The sequence below is a fragment of the Choloepus didactylus genome, chromosome 9 (assembly GCF_015220235.1).
Source record: "Choloepus didactylus isolate mChoDid1 chromosome 9, mChoDid1.pri, whole genome shotgun sequence".
Lineage (NCBI taxonomy): Eukaryota > Metazoa > Chordata > Mammalia > Pilosa > Megalonychidae > Choloepus > Choloepus didactylus.
In genome coordinates, this window is record NC_051315.1 from 20,343,970 (window position 1) to 20,364,010 (window position 20,041).

General features: G+C 46.2%; 2 protein-coding genes across 2 annotated transcripts in view; one reads left to right on the forward strand and one right to left on the reverse strand.

The window, feature by feature from the left end:
• Nucleotides 1–17,935, forward strand: part of GPR39 (G protein-coupled receptor 39) — a 258,562-nt gene extending 240,627 nt beyond the window's left edge. Inside the window, exon 2 of the mRNA XM_037850408.1 lies at nt 16,524–17,935. Within this exon, the coding sequence (XP_037706336.1) occupies nt 16,524–17,050 (527 nt within the window). The 3' untranslated portion in view covers nt 17,051–17,935. The remainder of the gene's footprint in view (nt 1–16,523) is intronic.
• Nucleotides 13,362–20,041, reverse strand: part of LYPD1 (LY6/PLAUR domain containing 1) — a 96,058-nt gene continuing 89,378 nt past the window's right edge. Inside the window, exon 3 of the mRNA XM_037850409.1 lies at nt 13,362–17,661. Coding sequence (XP_037706337.1) covers nt 17,426–17,661 — 236 coding nt within the window. The 3' untranslated portion in view covers nt 13,362–17,425. The remainder of the gene's footprint in view (nt 17,662–20,041) is intronic.

Genomic DNA, 20,041 nt, shown 5'->3' on the forward strand with positions numbered 1-20,041 from the left:
CACCATTCCCTGCCTCCCCCACCGCCCAAGAAAAACAAAAAAACTTCTGGGACTGAGTCAAGGGCAGTGGTTACCCAAGGGAATGTCAGGCTGCTCTTAGCAGAGGAAGGGAGGATTAATTTTAGGCAGACACTAAAACTGATGTCTGCTATAAAATCCATGTGCAACAATGTGCAGAAAACCAGGCTGAAGGCAGGATGGTGGCAAAGATTCAACCCTGTCTTTCCCCTAAACCCAGAATTCTAGGAGGCACAGACAGAAGAAACTAGCATTCATGGAGGGTCAGTGTGCCATGCATTTTACACACATAATCTCGTTTTATATTCCAGTCACCCTGTCAAGCAGGTATTAATTTACAGTTTTGCAAAGAAAGAACAGGAAGAGAAGAGGGTTAAGTGACTTGCGCTTTGTGCTGCTGGTCAGGAAAGGGGCCTAGTTCAAAGCCGGGGGTGGGGGGGCTGATTCTGCAATTACTATCACCACACAGCACTGCCTTCTAAGTTGGGACTTCGGTGCCTAGAGCTGTGTCACCTTGTAAAAATCAGAGTTGAAAGGGGGAAACTTGGACATGGGGGAGGAAAAGAGGGCAGGCTTAGGTCCTCGCCTTTTCATTTGCTGGTAAGATGAATGACCTTGGCTGAGTCTCATACCAAATCCGGACCTCTGTTTCCGCATCTGTTTTCTGGACAAACCTCTAAAACACCTGAGGCTAAGTGCAGGCTGTCCAGGATCAGGTGAGGAAGGGCACCTGGCTGGGCCGGCTCCAAGGTGGTCCTGGAGTTATGCTTTGGGCTTCCGACTGGGCCCAGTCCCAGTATCACCAGGCACAGGTGGGCCCTTGTTCCAGTTTGCTAATGCTGCCATTATGCAAAATACCAGAAATGGACTGGCTTTTGTAAAGGGGGTTTATTCGGTTACAAAGTTACAGTCCTAAGGCCATGAAAGTGTCCAAACTAAGGCATCAATAAGAAGATACCTTCACGGAAGAATGGCCAATGGCATCCGGAAAACCTCTATTAGCTGGGAAGGCATGTGGCTGGCATCTGCTCCGGGGTTCTGGTTTTAAAATGGCTTTTTCCGAAATGTCTCTGGGCTTGTCTCTCTTAGCTTCTCCAGAGCAAACTCTGGGCTAGCATCTCCAAAGCAGTCTGCTCCCAAGTGTCTCTCCAGAAGTCTCTCAGCTACAGCACCAAGCTCCTTCTGTCTGGGAGCCCTTATAGGACTCTAGTGATCTAATCAAGACCTGTGCCGAATGGGCAGGGCCACACTGCATGGACATAATTCAATCCGAGTTATCACTTACAGTTGGGTGAGTCATATCTCCATGGAAACAACCTAATCCAAATATCCCACAAGATTGGAATAAAAGATGGGTTTTTGGGGGACATAATATATCTAAACTGGCACAGCCCTCATGTCCACCATTCTTCTCCTGGGGCTTTGTTTCTTTCTTCTCCCTCTATGCGTCTGGAAACATGGACTTTCTCCACCCCCCCCACCCCCCCATCCAGGACCCTGCCTCCTGCCAGTGGCCACTCTCCATGAAAGCCTTGCCCGAGGAAGTACTCGTGGCCAGCTGAGTTTGAGTTTCTGGAGCCTGATGCCCAGAGGCTTCTGTCACGCTCTGCACCCCAGCCTGCCCTTTCCTGGGTTGGACTGGTTTGCGTGAAGGGGATATTTGGCCCCCTGTGTCTTTATGCATCCTCCCCCACACTCAGCCCAGCTCAGAATTTCCACAGACTTGCTGTTACTTCAAGTGTGAAAAATCTGCAAATTCTAGGGTGGCACCAGGCAGGGCCCTGGCAGGAGAGAGGAGAAGTCCTGCTCATCACCTGTCCAAGGCCAGGAGGTGGCTTTCCTGGGCAAGGACTGGGATGCTCCTTTGCTTCCAGGTTCTAGAGCAATCTGAGGCCACTTATTCTATGCACATCTTCCAGGAGTTGGGGGTTGGGGTTGGGAAAGGAGGAATCTGATTTTTCTTCTATATATTCAAAAAACATCTAAGTACCTTATCCTAAGCAATGAAGTGACTGTATTTTGAGAGGGGGGTAGATGTAGGTATAGATGTGTTTCAGTACAGTAAATTCCAGTTTAATCTGAAAGTCATGATGGGGTCTTGGCATGTAATGAGGTTCAAATGTTTTTCATACTTTCATTAACCTGAATTGAGGTCCTACTGTGTACCAAGTGCTATGCTAGGCATGAAGAGATGGCTGGGGCACAGGCCTTACTCTCAAAGCAGTCACAGTGATCCAGGGCATGGAAATTCATCATGGAAAGAGTGTGGTTGTGACTATCCAAGAAGCCAGGTCCAGGTCCAAGGAGGGTCAGAATACACAGTGGTTCTTTTCTTTGAAAGGTAGAGAGCAGTTCCCAGAGGAGAGAGTCCTGGAGCTGATAGTTTTCCCTGGAGAATGTCTTGGGCGGGGACGTGGAGGTGGGAGATAGCATGGGAAGCCATGAATTGTAGGTCATTTGGAAAAGCGAGAGTGTTGGCCTTGGAACTGGAGTGGTGTAAAGGCTGGGAGGAGGCAGTGGGCAGGTCACGAAGGGCCTGGACGTGATGCTGAGAAGCGTGGGCTCTGCAGTATAGGCCACCGGTCACCTGGTGCCTCATGAAATTGCAGGTTCTGATCAGTAGGTCTGGGGGTGGGGGGTTTCTGAGAGTCTTCATTTATCACAAGCTCCCAGGGGATGTCATAGACCACACTCTGAGTAGCAAGACTGAAGGCAGTTAGGCGTCACTGAGGATTTTAATAAGGAAATTATTGTAATCCCTTGAATTTATATACTTGGAAATACTGAAAATTTCAAGATTATCTAATTTAAATCATACAATATCCCTGTGAAATAGAACTCATATTTTGCATGGTTTTTAGATGAGGATCCTGTGGTACAGGTATGTTAACCTTGCCTCATAGAGTTTTGTAGCTGGAAAGAGCCTCAGAAATCTCAGACAACCATAATTTTACAGGCAGGGAAACTAATCTGCCATCTCTGAGGACCTTCCAGGTATGACAGCCCAAGTTTCTGTGCTTTGAATGTGTTGCCCATGGTTGAGTGGGTCCTTAAAGACAAAGTTTGGATGAACGTGTCCAGTCTGTCCTGGCAAAGGTCCCGGGCTGGCCTCCCTTTCTTGGCTGAGCTATGGGAGAGGGTGGGGGATTGGGTCTCTGGAAGAGAGGCTTACAATAGGCACAATGCCTGGGGGTAATGCTTCTTTAACATTATGAACATCCTTGATTGGAAGATCCCAATTTCTAGACTTTCTATCTTCCACTCAGTTTCCATATGGTTAGATGTAGCACATCTTACCCTTGACACCAGTAAAGATGGGGGCAACAGCTCCCAGCCTATCTACCTTGATGTATGGTTGGGAGAATCACATTGGCAGGTCTCGCCAAATGTGTTGTGTACCTCCCACATGCAAGCACTGTGCCAGGCCCTGCAGATATGGGACAGGATGGATCCAGCCCCCAGCTGCATGGAGCACACAGCTGCAGAGACAGACATTAAAGACACAAGTTCTAGATTATATGTGTACAAGTGTACAGAGTGCAGCAAGAAGTACAGATGTTCTAGGGGCTCATACTATGGGGGGGGGAGAGGGAGAAGGAGAAGAGAGAGAACTGAGAATGAATGAGAATTAACAAGGTGAGGAGGAGGGAGACTGGATGGGTGAAAGCTCATGGCAGGAAGGAGTTGGCTGGCTCCCAGAACCGAGGAAGGGTTAGGTGTCTGGGGCAGAGAAGCGAGTGGGGAGGGATGGTACAAAGAGAGAACGGAGGAGTGAACAAGGCCAGATCTTGTAAACTTGTTAAGGGTTTGGGACCTTATGCTAACGTCATTGAGAAGCCGCTGAAAGGGTTTACACAAGGTGAGATGAACTGATTTGCGATTGAACAAGATGATTCTGGCACATGCAGAAATGGCTTGGGGAGTAACTGTGAACAAAACCAGTTAGGGAGCTGCTGCCTGGGTCCAGGTGAGAGGTGACAGTGACCCTAATTAGGGTGGGAGCTGTGGGGATGGAGAGAAGGGCAAGATCTTGGAGGTATAATGGATAAGGCTTAGTGGTTGATTGGATGTGGGAATGAGGGAAGGCAGCAGAACAGGACAACTTGCAGGTTTCTAGCTGGAAAAACTCGCAGAGGGGTGGTGGAGTTGGCAAACATTGGAACCAGCGGAGGGAGAGCAGGGTTGGGTGGTGACTGGTTATTAATTCGGTGTAGACAAGTTTCCTTTGAGGTACAGATGAGCCATCCAAGTCCTGATGGGATCTGTAGGGGGTCTGGCTGTGATCCAAGGCCAGGGATGTGGATTTGGGAATTGCACATCCCTGGAGTTGGTATTTAAAGCCAGAGGAATGAAGGAGGTTTGCAGCGGGAAGGAGTGAGAAGGGACATAGAGAGCCAAGGACAGTACCCGAGATGCTCTGCTATTGGTTATCAGGTAGAGGGGATGAATGCAGTGAGATAATAGTTGGGAGATAAGTTAGTGCAGGAGGCTATTATGGTTACACTGTCCTGCCCTGTCCTTACTATGATAATATGTATAATAATGTGCATCTGTGGTGGTCATCTCTGCCCATGGATGGAAGTGATTATACTTATTTTTCCCAACTCTGCAAGACTATTTCATCAAAGGTCTATTTTCAGATCATTAACAGGAAGCTTTTCTCAGCTGATCATGCTCCATGCCAAGCCTTCTTTTAAAAGCCTGATACCATCTCCTCAACTTTTCTCGGAGGTTTACTGATTCCTCTTGAGAACCTCAGCTCTAAATAAAACACAGCATGAGCCCAGTTCTTGCGTCAACCTCTTTTGGTATCTCTCCCATCAGCGGATTTCATTTTTGCCTCCTGTTGTGGTGTTTGGCTATAGATTGTTCGGGAATTTCATTGCTAATGTATATGACATGAGCAGATAATGGGGAAGCGAACTCATTTTCCAGTTTACTTTGAATCTGAATTCCAGATTGTATTCATGGGGAGGGAAAGCGTCAGCCTAGGGTGGCCCAGAGCAGTCTTCAACTCTTAATTGTAAATGAATTTTCGTAGGAAATGTCCTTCCCTGGAACCTTTTCTGTGCATGGGAGTGGGTGGGTAGGTGGATGTCCTTCCTTCCCATGAAATAAATCCAATCAAAGCAGGCATTCTGCAGGAGTCTTGCCTGCCAGACTCCCATTCAAAGCCAGCTTGCTTCTTTGAATTCCATGTAACAAGAAAGTTTGTTCTGTTCACCTCACATGTCAAAGGCCCTTTCAAGCTAGCTTTCCTTGTCACAGAGATGCCACTGGAAGGGGTCTTTATTTCTTGACAGCTGAGATTTTATTCTTCACCAGGACGCCTACAGGAAGAAATTCCTTTCTGAGCTTGGAGCCATTTGAATCGTGATTTAAATTTGGGACTCAGGCACATTTGGTTCCCAGGGTGACCCGCTGAGGGTGGGCTGGTGGGGACAGCGGGTCTGAGAGCATGGATTCTGGACCAGGCTTCTGGGCTCAACTTCTGGCTCAGCCCCTTCCCGGCTGCGTGATGTAACCTAACTACACCTCAGTTTTCTTGCCTATATAATAGGAATCAAATGAGTAGAGGCTATCTTATGGGGCTTATTATGAATTTATGTAAGAATATGTAAGTTAAGTGCTTAGAACACTGTCTGAGATATATATGCTGTAAAGTAATTTTTGCTGGTATTATTTCCTGCCCTGGGAAGTTGTACAAGCTGCCATCCATTGACCTATGCTTGGTGTTTTATATGCATTTATCTCCTTATAATATGACCACAAAGTGGATACTCTTTATTTCATCCATTTCATCATCATAGGGGACCTTGATTTAAAGGGCCCCTGAGGTGAGTTATTTTAGGACAAGTGAATGCCCTCTAGTATGTCTCTTTAGTAAATGCAGCTTTCAATATCTTGTTCCACCCGTTGGCTCTCACCTGCACTCTGTCTGCACCCCATGGGCGCATCTTGGAGAGAAACATGAGAAGAAATGTGTTTGTAGTCTAGAGGACCCAGGGCTTTGTTGGTAGCAGAGCGGGGAAGAAACTAAAGCTGCTGGCCCCTGGAGGCATTTGTCAGAATCCAAGATGTCTCAACCCCTGTCAAGGCCACCTTCTAGGGCCTGGAGAGTGCTGGTGTCGTTTGGCCAGAAGGGGTGACCCCTTCTATCAGTTTCCACCCTTCTCCTCAGGATGGGGGTTGGAAGTGAACCTGGAGCTAGGCCCCAAGGCAGAAGGGTTGGTTCAGACCCCTCTGGACAGGGAAGTTGGCCTCGAGTTGACTCCAGATACAAGGGATGAAGGCACATTAAATGCTCTCCTATCCCAGCCCCTCACCTGGTTTCCTAACACTGTCCCTTCTCCCTCCCTCCCACAAACATTTATCGAGCAGATACAGGTAAAGGTGTTCTGTTAAGTGGTGAGGTTGTAACAGTGAAGATGGAGTGTCTTCCCTTCGGAAATGTATGTTCTAGTTTACTGTGCAGTGTTATGATGGGGGGGGGTGACAAATAAAAGGTGCTGGTGGGACTCATAGCAGGGTGCTTGGTGGAGTCAAGGAAGGCTTCCTGGAGGAAGTGACCCTAAGCAGAAAGCTATAGAGTAACAGCTGGACAAAACCTGGGTAGCAGGGGTTGGGTAGAGGAAAGTGGAAGGGAGAGAGGAGGAGGAAGATGTGGTACCCAGCAAATGGGTCCGTTTGGGCAAAGGCCGGGACAGCAGACTGGAGGGCTGAAAGGCTATGAGGATGGAACATAGAAGCCAGTGGAGGTGTGACCCCTCTTATCTAGACAAGGAGTGGGCAGAAGCCACCTTCTTGCGTTTAATCCATGCGGCCAATTCTAGAACAGCCACAGGAAATGGTAGCTAGTGTCTGGCTTGGGCTTTTAGATGGTATCAGTTGATACGTGGCAGCACGCAGCCTTTGTGAGACTGATTGTCCCTTCCAGGTCAGGCCTGGACAAGGACACCCAAGGTGGAAGGTTTTGGCCCTGCGCTCTCCCCGGGCTGGGCCTCCCCTCAAGGGGGAGGAAGCTGGCTGTCCTTCTGTCCTAGACACTCAGCCCTGGCTCTCCCAGGTCCTGGGTCCCCCGGCAGGGAGAGGGACCACACAGCCACCCTGGGGAAGGAGAGCCGGAGGGACAGGCTCTGTAGGCATGTGTGCCAATGTTACCTCTGCAGTGTGGGCTTGCAGAGGGTGCACTGATTTCCCCCATCTCTGAGGTGAGCCTGTGGCGAGCACCAGACTGGGAGCCCTGTTGGACTCATGGGCCCTGTATCCCTAGGTTGGTTTTTTTAGCACCAGCATTCCAGGGTTATAATTCTCTACCATTTCAGGGAACTAAATTCTGCTAGAAATAGGCCCTCTTTTAGCCTTAAACCTGTTTTGATATGTGTAATGGCTAGTGCCAGAGTGCAATGAGCCAATCCACTGTAGATCTCACTGGGGGGCTCCTCCAGTGAGGCCTCATGCCCCTCTTCCTGCCACCCACTCCCAGCTCCTGTGCTACCAGGGAAGAGGCAGTTGGCATCATCTGTTATCTTGAGAAACAGCTGCGGGCTTTCTTAGCTACACCACAGGTGAAGGCCTTAGTATCGGTGGGATTTACAACAGACTGTGTGCATAGAATGCCACACAGCTATATACAATTGAAAGCCACATAGGAAAATTATTTAACAGCTCCTAGCTGATCATCGTGCATGCTTTCCTGTAAGAGGAGGCAACACTAAGCCACAGCCATGACCCTAGATGCTGCTTTATGCTGAACACAAGTGGCTGTCGTATAGCCCTCAGACAGGAGGGCTTATTTTAGAAAATGTGTATTGTTACTATAGCAATGTGTAGTTTTTCTTCTCGTCCCAAAGCTTGTAGAGCAGAATGAGATGGATGCAATGCCTAGCAAATTGTAGGCTATTTGTAATCTGGCTTCTGAGCTGCCTTGGTGGTCTTTGGCATGGTGGGCAGAGCTATACTGGGAGCAAGTCCTTTCTTGGCTCTGTCGAATCGCTGGGGGCCCGGGTGGGACCTCAAACCATCCATCTTCACAGGCAGAAGCAGCCATCGTTGGTATTCAAGTTGTTATAAAGCTTTGGCCTGCACCCTGCTCCAAAAACCAAATTCCAGCAACTCTTCTGTCTTCTCCTAAAGATCATTTCTCAACAGGAAACTGGGAATGAAGGGCAGAGCTATTTAAACAAAGGTCACCAAACTAATGGGTCACTGGAAAAGTGATGCCAAGGTATCCAGCCAAGCCCTGGCAGGGCCAGAGGGCATGGGACATGGAACTGGCTCTCTGTGGTTTGGGGTGTGTGTGTGTGTGTCCGTCCCATCGATGTTGTTTCCAAAACCTCTACGTCTTCCTTTGCCAAACTTAGCAATGACTGGTGGCTGCCATTGAAGGTAGCTGCCTACTTAGCTGTTAAGAAACCTGCCAGCAGTCGATTCATCCAAGAACATAACAGGAAGGAAGGAGGTGTGTGTTGGGAATGAAGGAAACGGCTGTGTGTGGCTTGGTTCGTGGTGGTCTTAGAAAAAACATAGAGGGGGATAGAGAGGAATAAAAGGACAGAGGAGAGAGACACATCATGGCTCCACAAACTGGGGAAACACAAAGGAAGAGAAATTGAGGTGAAAAAGGAAAGGAGTCAGGGAAGGGGGGAAGAAAGGAGGCAGTAAAAGAGAAGACAAGTCAAGCAGAAGGACCTTGTTCAGAAAGGAGGAGGAGGGCAGGTTGGTTATTGCAGTGAGGCACCACCAGGAGGGAGTTCTTGGTCATTGTCAGTTCAGATGGTCATTCAGACACGGTGCTTCAAAAGGCAAGCAAAGGTCAGCGATGGGCCCCTCCAACTGTCCCCTGACTTGAACTCCACCTCAGGTTGCACTTCTCTTAAGAGTTGTGGGTCTCAAACTTGAGCATGCATCAGAAGTACCTGGTGGGCTTGTTAAATGCAGATTGCTGAGCCCCACTCCCAGAGGTTCTGATTCAGTGGGTCCAGCAAATCTCCGAGCTTTCTGGAAATCATACAAAATACCTTTTCTTGGGGGAGAGGTCAAGGCTTCAGGTCTTTTGGGCTTACCATTAGCTAAGTAGCCTTTTCTAACCAGTACTTACATAAAGGCTGCACAATTTCCCAGGTGATGCTGATGGGGCCAGGGGTCCCACTTGGACAACCACTGTCCTAGAGGTTAGAGACTAAACCAAAGGTGGTGCTGATGTGGGCTCCTCGAGTCGGATAAGGTCAGCGAGTGAGATCACCCATTTCAACTGGCTTGCAGAAGCAGATTGGAAAACACAAACACATAAATTGAGACAGTGCTAGAACCTTTTATTCGATGTATTTGTCTCCCCCTGGCTCCCCGTTCAACTAACCATATGCTTACTTTCCACTGGCAATTGCTATTTAAATGTCAGTTGACAAGCAGATGTTCCTCACCCTACTATACCCAAGTTAATTTATTGTACACAAAAGCTCATGGAGTGTTCTCTAACCACAGCCATTCCCCACTGTCTCCACCCACCCCTTCGCTGCAGCCCCACTGTATTCCGCCATCCCTGCTCATGCTGGGTCTTTGCCTGGATTGCCCTTTTCCAGGCTAACTCGCGCTCTCCTTTCATTTTGTCTGAGTGTTTCTGCCTCTGGGAATGCCAGCCAGCCCTTCCCGATGCTGTCATGATGTGCTGCACAGACCCCTCTCCTGATGCTTAGCAAAGCCGCCAGGTGGTCCCCACCTTGTTATCCTCATCAGGATGCTTTGTATCATTAGTGCCTAGTCCAATGGTGTCTTACAGATTATTCACTCAGCAATCATTTCTTGGCTGGCTACAAAGTCCTGAACCTAAATTTGGGGGGGTGGGGGGGAGTCCCATTCCTGATCACTGTGGTCAGGGTGAGAGAAGTTAGAAATTTGGGACAGGGCAGTTTAAATCCTAAATCCTCCTCAATCCACCCCCTCCGGCTTCCATGATACAGTCAACTAGGACTCCAACACCAGGTGGAAAAGCAAATCTCTAAGCTTTCTGGAAATCATATAAAATACCTTTTCTTGGGGGAGAGGTCAAGTTTCCAGGTCTTCTGGGCTTACCATTAGCTAAGTAGACTTTTCTAACCAGTACTTACATAAAAAACAGATGTGATGCAATTGCACGGAACTTTGAATAGGAAGTGAGATATGGTAGGTTAGTATAGGCTGGAGTGAAATAGTGACACATCCTAGAGTAATTTGGCCAGATAATAAAAACCATATTTACAGCCTCCCCTTCCCCAGCCCCAAGGATCTGGGGGAAGGTGCAGATGTGTTGGACATCCTCACCTGGACTGGCGTTGATGTTGTCACAAACATTGGGACTGGCGGTTTGATGTGCTGAGCCCTCGAACATGGGACTTGCCCTTATGAAGCTCATTACCACAAAGGAGAGTCTAAAGTTGTAGGTAATGGTGCCTAAGAGTCTCCCCCTGAGTACCTCTGTGTTGCTCAGATGTGGCCCTCTCGCTCTCTAACTGAGCCATCTTGACAGGTGAACTCACTGCCCTCCCCCCTACGTGGGACCCGACTCCCAGGGGTGTAAATCTCCCTGGCAACACAGAGTATGACCCCCGGGGATGAATGTGGACCCGGCATCGTGGGACTGAGAGTATCTTCTTGACCAAAAGGGGGATGCAAAATGAGACGAAATGGTTTCAGTGGCTGAGAGATTCCAAATGGACTCGAGAGGTCACTCTGGTGGACATTCTTATGCACTATATAGATAACACCTCTTAGGCTTTAATGTATTGGAATAGCTAGAAGTAAATCCCTGAAACTACCAAACTCCAACCCAGCAGTCTGGACTCCTGAAGACAATTATATAATAATGTAGATTACAAGGGGTGACAGTGTGATTGTGAAAACCTTGTGGATCACACCCCCTTTATCTAGTGTATGGATGAGTGGAGGAATGGGGATAAAAACTAAAGGACAAATGGGGTAGGATGGGGGGATGATTTGGGTGTTCTTTTTTCACTTTTATTTTTAATTCTTGTTCTGGTTCTTTCTGATGTAAGGAAAATGTTCAGAGATAGATTGTGGTGATGAACGCATAACTATGTTATCATAGTGTGGACAGTGGATTGCTTGTTAAAGTCCTATTTCATTTTACCTTCACCTAATACGTAAAAAGCCAAGGGCAGATGCAAAATGAGACGAAATAGTTTCAGTGGCTGAAAGATTTCAAATGGAGTCGAGAGGTCACTCTGGTGGACATTCTTATGCACTATATAGATAACACATCTTAGGTTTTAATGTATTGGAATAGCTAGAAGTAAATACCTGAAACTACCAAACTCCAACCCCAGCAGTCTGGACTCTTACAAGGGGTGACAGTGTGATTGTGAAGACCTTGTGGATCACACCCCCTTTATCTAGTGTATGGATGAGTGGAGGAATGGGGATAAAAACTAAAGGACAAATGGGGTGGGATGGGGGGATGATTTGGGTGTTCTTTTTTCACTTTTATTTTTTATTCTTGTTCTGGTTCTTTCTCATGTAAGGAAAATATTTAGATTGTAGTGATGAACGCATAACTATGTTATCATACTGTGGACTGTATATCATGGATGATTGTATGGTGTGTGAATGTATTTCAATAAAACTGAATTAAAAAAAAAAAAAAAACAGATGTGATGGATGGATGGATGGTGTCATTGTAGGCTGGGAGACTAAGTCATGACCTGGGCTTGCATTTTGTTTTCCAAACATACTTCAGCACCTGTGGGCTGGTACTTCATTCTCCTCTGGGGAGAACACACATGTTCTAGGGTTTTGCAGAATGCCTGTTTTTTTTTGAGATATCTTGTTCTAAAACTGAATCAAGATGATGGCTAGAGAAGATGTACGGTTGACTTGAGACAGTCTGAGATAGAACTGCCTTGTCTTACATTCCACGCTCGGAGTGATCAGCACTTGAGCCTAAAACTGGGAGATGGAGGACACAACTGTATTAAAAACAATTCATAAGGCTCACTTCTCAGTCTAGAGTAGAATCCAGTGTTCCGAATAGCAAGGCAAGGTCCAAGGAGTCCTGATCTGCTGACCTGCCTCGGTTTCATCACTTGTTAGATGAAGGAGTTAGGCAGCTGGTCGCTGAGGTCTCATTCCACTCTAACATTCTCTGATGAATCTAAAATGAGATCTGGGGACACACAGTTGCTTTCACTTTAAAGGTTAGGGGCAATGTTAAACAAAAGTGCAGTGTCTGGCACACCAATGCCCACACATCCCAGGCAGCGCAGCCTAATGCACTTCTGGAGATTAAACCAAGCAGGCTGACTCCAATGCTGTTGAAATTTCAAGCTTCATTGCAGGCTGTTGTTGGATATCTGTGTTACTTCTGTTTTTTAAACAACATGACTGCTGAGAATAAATCTGTGTCCTCATCGACTGGTGCTTGTCATATTAGGGTGGTGATGGAGGAGGGAAAATGAAAGTGCTTTATGTAGAAAAAGAAGGTAAGATATGGAGGTATTTCTTAACCCTGAGTGAAAGACCATCAGAGTATAATACAGAGCTATCAATACTCAGTTAAAACAGTTTACCTGCTTTACATGAGGGGGTTGAATTCACTGATCTTCATTCAATTTCACGCTCAAAATATTTAACTGTGGGCTGCATGCGACACCACAGACACCAGAGGGTTATAGATTTTTCCAAATGTAATATACAAGTCCAAATTGATGAAGTCAAATGTAAATGTAGTCAAATCTTTAATACTCTCCATTAAGGTGTGAATAAGAATTTAAAGCTTTGTCTTAGCTACAGAGCAGCTGAGACTACAGCTGAACCAATTGCCAACAGCCGGAATGAAGTTATATTTGGATATGGTATTTAGTCTCACAGTGTGGCATCTAAAATAACAGACACTTACTTGTCATTTAAAAATAGTGAATTTTACAAAGGGCCAGGCTTGGTTTTCCTGCCCCCAAGATGCTAACCTCTATTATATTCCCCCCGAGCACACATCTCATATTCTTGGCTGTACCTGCATGGCCAGTACTCCATTTTCCAGGGACAAAATTGTTTTTCCAAGCACAGGATGCACCAGCTGTTTTTCCCACCTCCAGGAGAGGTGGGGGAAATATATTCTAATATCCCTGTCCAGTAGGTGGTGCAATCTGCATTATTCCAGAATGGCTAGGCAAGGTTTAGAATGAAGAATGCCAAGTACATTTTAAGATTTAACTAATTAGCAGTTCCTTTAAGATAGAAAGCTTTGCATAAAATGATTGGAAAAATCTGTTCTAAATTATTGCTAAGAATGTACACTCAGGATTCAGAATGAGTTGCACTGTGGCAATCATAGGCTGATCAATGAAAGCTACCTGGTAGTTTCCTTGAGGCTTTTCTTGCTTTCACATGACTCTCTGGGTATGTGGCTGGGAAGGGAATGAAAAAGGGGCCTCTTGTTACTTTGTGTGCAGTGTAGTTCTGTAGCTACTAGCCCACTTGTGGTTGAGTCAAATTGAGTGGTATTGGAAGAGTTAAGACACAGTTGGTTTCAAAGACTTAGAATGAGAAAACATGTAAATCATCTCATTAATTTTCCTATTAATAGGCTGAAGTTCCATGTGAAATGATAATTTTGGATTAAACAATTAAGATAGGTAAAACCAATCTTTTTACTTTTTTAATGTGGCTACTCAACATTTAAAAATTACATATATGCCTTACTTTATATTTTTAAAGGACAGGACTACAGCTTTATAGCCTCTTGAAGTGGTGGAATTATGATTAATGTCCACTTTTCTTGCTTGTGATAAAACAATGAGCAATAGACAATATTGTGTCTTTGGTGCACATACACACACATATTCATGCTTAGGAACCCAACCGTCCCTGAGCCCCAATTTCCTTGTCTATAAAATGAGGATAACAACAGTTCCAACTTCACCAGGTTCTTGTCAGGAATGGGAAATGCTTGGGAAATAAACAGAGGGCTGAGCACAGAAGCTGACATAGAGAAAACTCAATGAATAGTCTGCATTATTCATGATTTATCTCAAGACCTAATTTTTGAATCACTGTCCATTTCTGTCTCCCTTGTTCTCTAAGTTTGTCTTTGCTCTCATGTCTGCCCATGCTACTCTTAGAAGGTGAGCTTACCCTTTTCCCCCCTCATCATTGAAGCATCTTGTCTTGGTCTTCGTTTTCTGCTACGTATTCGGACTGAGCTGTCTCCTTTGGTGCACTCAATCGTAGAGCAACATACCTGTTCATAACCCTCTCTGCACCTGTCGCTGGCCTTCTACCTTGATGTGTGGGGTCTTGCTTTTCCCCAGACTCTGTTTTCGTTAATGGGAAGATCAGTTTCAGACAACTGAAGCTAGGCAAAGGGGTTGAAATTCACAGGAGGAGGAGGGCTGTATAAAAAAAGAGCTCAGGAGAACAAGGAGCCAAAACAATTTTATAATCCTCTTACCTTGTTGCCTCACAACCCCACTTTCCTTTCTCTTCTGGGCTGTAAAAGCTGGGCTATGTTCAACCCGAGGCAAGTATAAATAAGCCATGTGTCGTTGCCTTCCTCGATCCCTTCTACCTGCAGTACAGCTTTCCACGGTGCAGCTGAACACACATGTAAGTCCTCAGATAAAGACAATTGTGCCTGTTTTCTGAACCTCAGGGGAGAGGAAAAAAAAGCTAAAACTTTGTGAAGACATGATACTTCCCCAGGTATGGCAAGCTTCCTGGCTCCTTCACAATTAACACAGTAAACCTTTCAGTCAGAGCTGCAGAAGGTGGAACCATGGAGAAGTAACCTAAAATTGAACCGGAGTTGCCCAGGTGGCTGGAAGCACCAGCACTTCTCAAAGCAATGAAAAAAAAAAATCCAAAAAAAAAACCACAGAAAGATGTTGACTTTTAAAATTCCCATACAGCAGGTACAACCCAGATTATTCCAAATATGGTCTTGACTGGAAGTGTTTTTTGTTTTTTTGTTTGGCCTTTTCATCAGCTCAATGTTACCTTGCCTGTTTTAATTTTAGGATTACTAAGTGTTCTCAGGGATGCAAACTCAAAGGAAAGACATATGCAAATTGGTTTGTTCTTCAAGCCTGGTTGAGGTTTCACAGGAAAAATGCTTGGTTATTATCAGGGGAGCAGAGTCTCCCAGGCCCTCCCTGCAGACAGCTGGGATTTGTTGAGGGAGCTGTGCTCACCCAGGGCACCTCCACCATCAGACAAGGGATGGGAGGCAAACACATGTGAGGATGGTAACCCTAGATGCATCAACAGGCTGTTTGTTCCTTTTGCTTTTAGTAACAAAGTATTTACCATGAGTGGATCGGAGGCAGGAAAGGCTCATTGCCAGCAACTGCTTTCTGTGGTTTCCTAGAAAATCGGGTAGTTTCCTTGTTACTCAAATTTGGAAGAGGGAGGAATCCTTTCCAAAAATCTAAAGCACTGATGTAAGATATCAGCTTCCCAAAGGGGAACTTACATGTTGGTCACAGCTCCCCAAGAGAAGAGAACAGATGCTTGGCAGATCCTGGATGTTCCCTTTCTTGTTAGCTTTTTTTTTTTTGTCACTGTACACTCATGACACGTGTGGTCTTCCATGGAACGTCATCCTTTTCTCTGTCAGAGGTCAGTAGAACCAGCAATGTTGTATAAGACAGAATGTAAATGTGGCACATGCAAAGAAAGGTACATGCAGTCAATCTTTAATCTGCGTCTCGGTCCCTCTTCTCTCAGATGTGCTCTTTTTCTGGGCTTTTCACGCTGCCGCTCAGTGCTGCAGAGGCAAATAAGGCATGAGTGGCTGGAATCTAAGATGGAGTTGAAGGGATTTTAAGATTTTCTATTGTTTTGGGATAATTGTCTCCCCCCCCCATGAGGGTGGAAGAGACAATGTATCTAATAGTGTTTGAAAAGAAACAGATGCCCTTGCTGATACAAGCATCCTAATTACAGGTGTGTACTCCCAGCACATGTGTTCAAAAAGCATTCCCGGTGGCAGGCTACTTCTGATTTTGCTTCCCCTGAAACTGAATGCAGAATCAGTATAAATAAATAGGTTTTCTCCTTACCAAAGGGATAATACTTCCATTTAACCTGAAAAGATCTCAGCTCTTTATGCAGACAGCTAAAAAAAATACAAATATTGTTTAGTCTACCATGGCTATGCTGTACACATACTTTTTTTTTTTTTTTTTTAAAGCAAAAAGACAAGACTGAATTCATCGAGTCCATAAAATGCTTTCTGGATACACACATATCAGTGAAAACATTTTCTAAATTAACAGACAAAAAACAGGTATAAATAAGCTGTCTAAAGCATTTAATGGTCTTTAACACAGCCAACTCCCCCGGCCCGGCAACAGCATTCAATTCCTTTCTTTTTGCTAGTGGCAAAAGCAGCTGTCAAGCACGACATTGAAAAATGATACCAATTTCCTGGCCCTTAAGTACAGAACTGCAGGGCTAAACGTTGCGTGGGTTTTTTGGGGGTTCTCACGCTCTCTTCCCTCTCTCCTTCCGCCCAGGGCTCATCGTGGTGACCTTAGCAGTGTGCTGGCTGCCAAACCAGATTCGGAGGCTCATGGCTGCCGCGCAGCCCAAGCACGACTGGACCCGGGCCTACTTCCGGGTCTACATGAGGCTCCTCCCGTTCTCGGACACCTCCTTCTACCTCAGCTCGGTCTTCAACCCGCTGCTGTACAACGTCTCCTCGCAGCAGTTCCGCCGGGTGTTCGCGCAGGCGCTGCGCTGCCGCCTGGCGCTGCCGCACGCCAACCTCGAGCGGCACCGGCGCGCCCAGCTCGACTGCACGGCCCGCGGCGCGCGCTCCGCCCGCCCCTTGATCTTCTCCTCCTTCCGGCGCGGTTCCTCGGCCCGGAGACCCAACAAGGTCTTCTTGAGCACTTTCCAGAGCGAGGCCAACCCTGACTCTAAGCCCCAGCAGCTCACCAGTCTCCATTTGCTAGAGCCCGACTCCGAGATGAAACCAATGGCGGCAGCTGCCCAAGCCATTTCTACCGCAGAGGACGGGGTGCAGGAGCATGAAGCGTGAATGGCCCTAAAGGAAACCTGGAGTGGAGGCTAGAAGGCTGGGGAAAGGCAGTTACCCACCTTCGTGTCTTCTAAGGGCCGAGTCCACCAGCTTGGCCTTGACTCCGGTACAAAGATGTTGAGGTGGGGGGGGGGTGGACTTCCACTCCCCCTTTCCTTCCTTGAAGTACTCACTGCAAATTCAGTCAGACTGAATTTTTTCAGAGCTTACAAAATTGTCTTACACAGAGCTTTTTCATTAACTGCAAAGGAACAAAAAGAATGAGAACAACCTCCCTTCCCTGCCCAGAATAAAGGGGCACCCAAGAGAAAATCGGGGAGAGGGGGTGAGCAAGGGTTAAAAGAACAACTGCAGGGGCTGGAATCCCCTTCTGCTTCAGCAGGGTGCCAAGAAGAGGGTCAGCTTGAGCAGGAGAACAGTGGGCAGGAGCTGGGGCTGAAGAGTGGAGGCGGAGCTGCCCCTTTTTTTGGGCCGGGGGCCGTTGCAGAGAGGGGTGTTGCAGCAGCTGATGCACACTGAATTGAGTTTCCCAGGGGAGCAGAAGGACTGGTACCCGGCCGAGGCAATGAGGCAGGCTGCTGACGAGGCACAAGACTTGCGGTACATGATTCCTGCAACACAGACCCGAAGGAGCTGGGTTAACGTGTGCTGCTAAAAGGACTGCCACCCATGAAGCACAGGCGATGGCACTCCCTGTCTCCTCCCACAAACTGGGAGTGGGACAGGGAGGGACCTGTGTGTGTTTTTTTGAGCCTCCCAGAGTACACAGGATAGATGGTGAAGAAAGCACTCATCATTTCACCAGTTTTGACAAAGCCCCTGAAGCTGTTTTGGATGCCAGTAGCAGCTAAATATACCAGGGAATAAAGAACTGTTAAAACCAAAGCCTAGTTGTTTTTACAAAAGAGTTCACACTGTGTACTAGACACAGAGCTTGTGGGTAGGGGATCTTTCTGTTGTTCAAATTAATGCCAGGGAGGACCAGGAGATGCAGTTCTAGATGTTATCTCTATTATTACTTTAAAACTCATGGCAGGAGGTGTTTATTAAATCCTGGAATTCTCTGAATAAAGACCAATTCTAACCGGCACAAATCAGATGCCTTCTGAAGGGCCCCTGATTTTTAAGGGGACCATTGGCCAAGTCATCACAAAGCCTGCACTCAGTAATGTGCACAGAGACGCTGCCTGCTAAGACTGGAGGGCCAGCATGTCCAAATTGCAACATACTCATTAAAATAGGGGGTCTGGAATTATCATTTGACTTCCTAAAGGTGGAAATTGACTCAATTCAGATACCAAGAAATGCTTACCTATGAGCATTCCTCTATGCTACACATGATTTTAAGGCTGTACTACCCAAAACTACCCTATCATGGGTGGGAGCTTCCATGATCATCCCTGATTTAGAGCTGGGGAACCAGAGAGGTTCAGTAACTTGCCCAAGGCCACACAGCTAGAAGGTGCATCAGTGGAGATCTGAATGTAGCATTGCACCTCCATGCTGTCGGGTCCATATGATTGTACGGCCAAGCAGGCAGCTAGTTAATCATAAAAATGGCATTTTGTTTTTGTGTGTGTTTGGCTTTACTCGGCATCATCAAAGATAGCTTTTAGTGCCTGTGTGTGGGAGGGCTGTTTTGTATTGATGAATTCTTTTTCTTACAAATGAGATTTAATACTAAAATTCAACCTTTCTCAGTTCCACTGTGTTTCCAGCCCATCATAGCTGAGGAATACACACATCCCATTGATGGTCAGGCCTGTTTTTGCCCCTCAGATTCCTGCAGGTGTGGCTGGGCAGGTGTACTTTTTGCTGCTTGAAAATTGCTGCTTTGGGTAAAAAAATGAACTGCCTGAAAGTTTGAAGTGGGAAGTAAAGATATAATTAAGATTTACATTAAGGCATGCAATTTTTTTTTTTTTTTAGTAGAAAGAACTTTTATTAATTTTCATTAAAATATATGTTATAGAAAAATTTGACCACACAGAGAAACAAGCAGCCCCAACCCCCCACCCCACCCCTCAAAAACTCCTCAACCATCTTACCACCAAGAGACAAATATTAGCATTTTGGTACATAAACTTTTAAGGCATGCAATTTTATGTCATTCTTTTCTATAATTGCACATTTGTAAGGATCACTATTCTAGCATTGTTTGAATATCCTGGAAGGTCTGGTTAGATAAAGCCTAAGTACAGAAGATGAGGGGTGGGGGGATATTACTTGATTGCTAAGGAATATGTTACAGGAATATGCCTATTAATAGATTTCCCAAAGTCTCAACGTTTTTTATACTATTGCATGTCTACAGACATTCTTACTAACTTTTTAAATGTTAACGGCACTGACAGTCATTTTGCCTGTTCAGCTTCAATGAACTATTTATCCTTTAAGCGAATTTCTAAAAATCAATTTTAAAAAAAGGCACTGAATGTATTTTCCACTTTTAAAAAGTTACAGCTGTTGGATAAGGTAAAAAATGCCCTATGACCTCCCCAGAGGTAAGAATTTAATCCACCTGATATGCCTCCCGCCAGGCCTTTCTCTATACATTTATATACACACCCATCAAGAAACAAACTGTCTGCATGTGTTAGTGAATGGTATCACACCCTATGCTACTCGCCTTTTTATGGCGTGACGTGGCTGGGGATTTATTTTTTACACCCACGTTTGCAGGGCTAAGAATCAATGAAGCAGTTAGTTGGATAAGTAGCACGAGACCCTGGATGTCATTAGTTGTGAAACAATTCATCAAAAGGCAGGGGGATCTGTGGCCAGGGGAAAGCCCTCAAGTTGGTGTTCACGGCACTACCAGTAAGATTCTCTGAAGGGGAAGCTTGAAACCTCCATTTAAAGGGGGGCATTTACTGGACTCAGAAAGCAAGAAAAGGGAAACAGGTCTGGTACCAGGGACCTGAAGACAGATGTTGCTGGTTGGCTGCTCCAAACCAGGGCAGCTGTTGGCCACCATGGGCCTCCCACAGT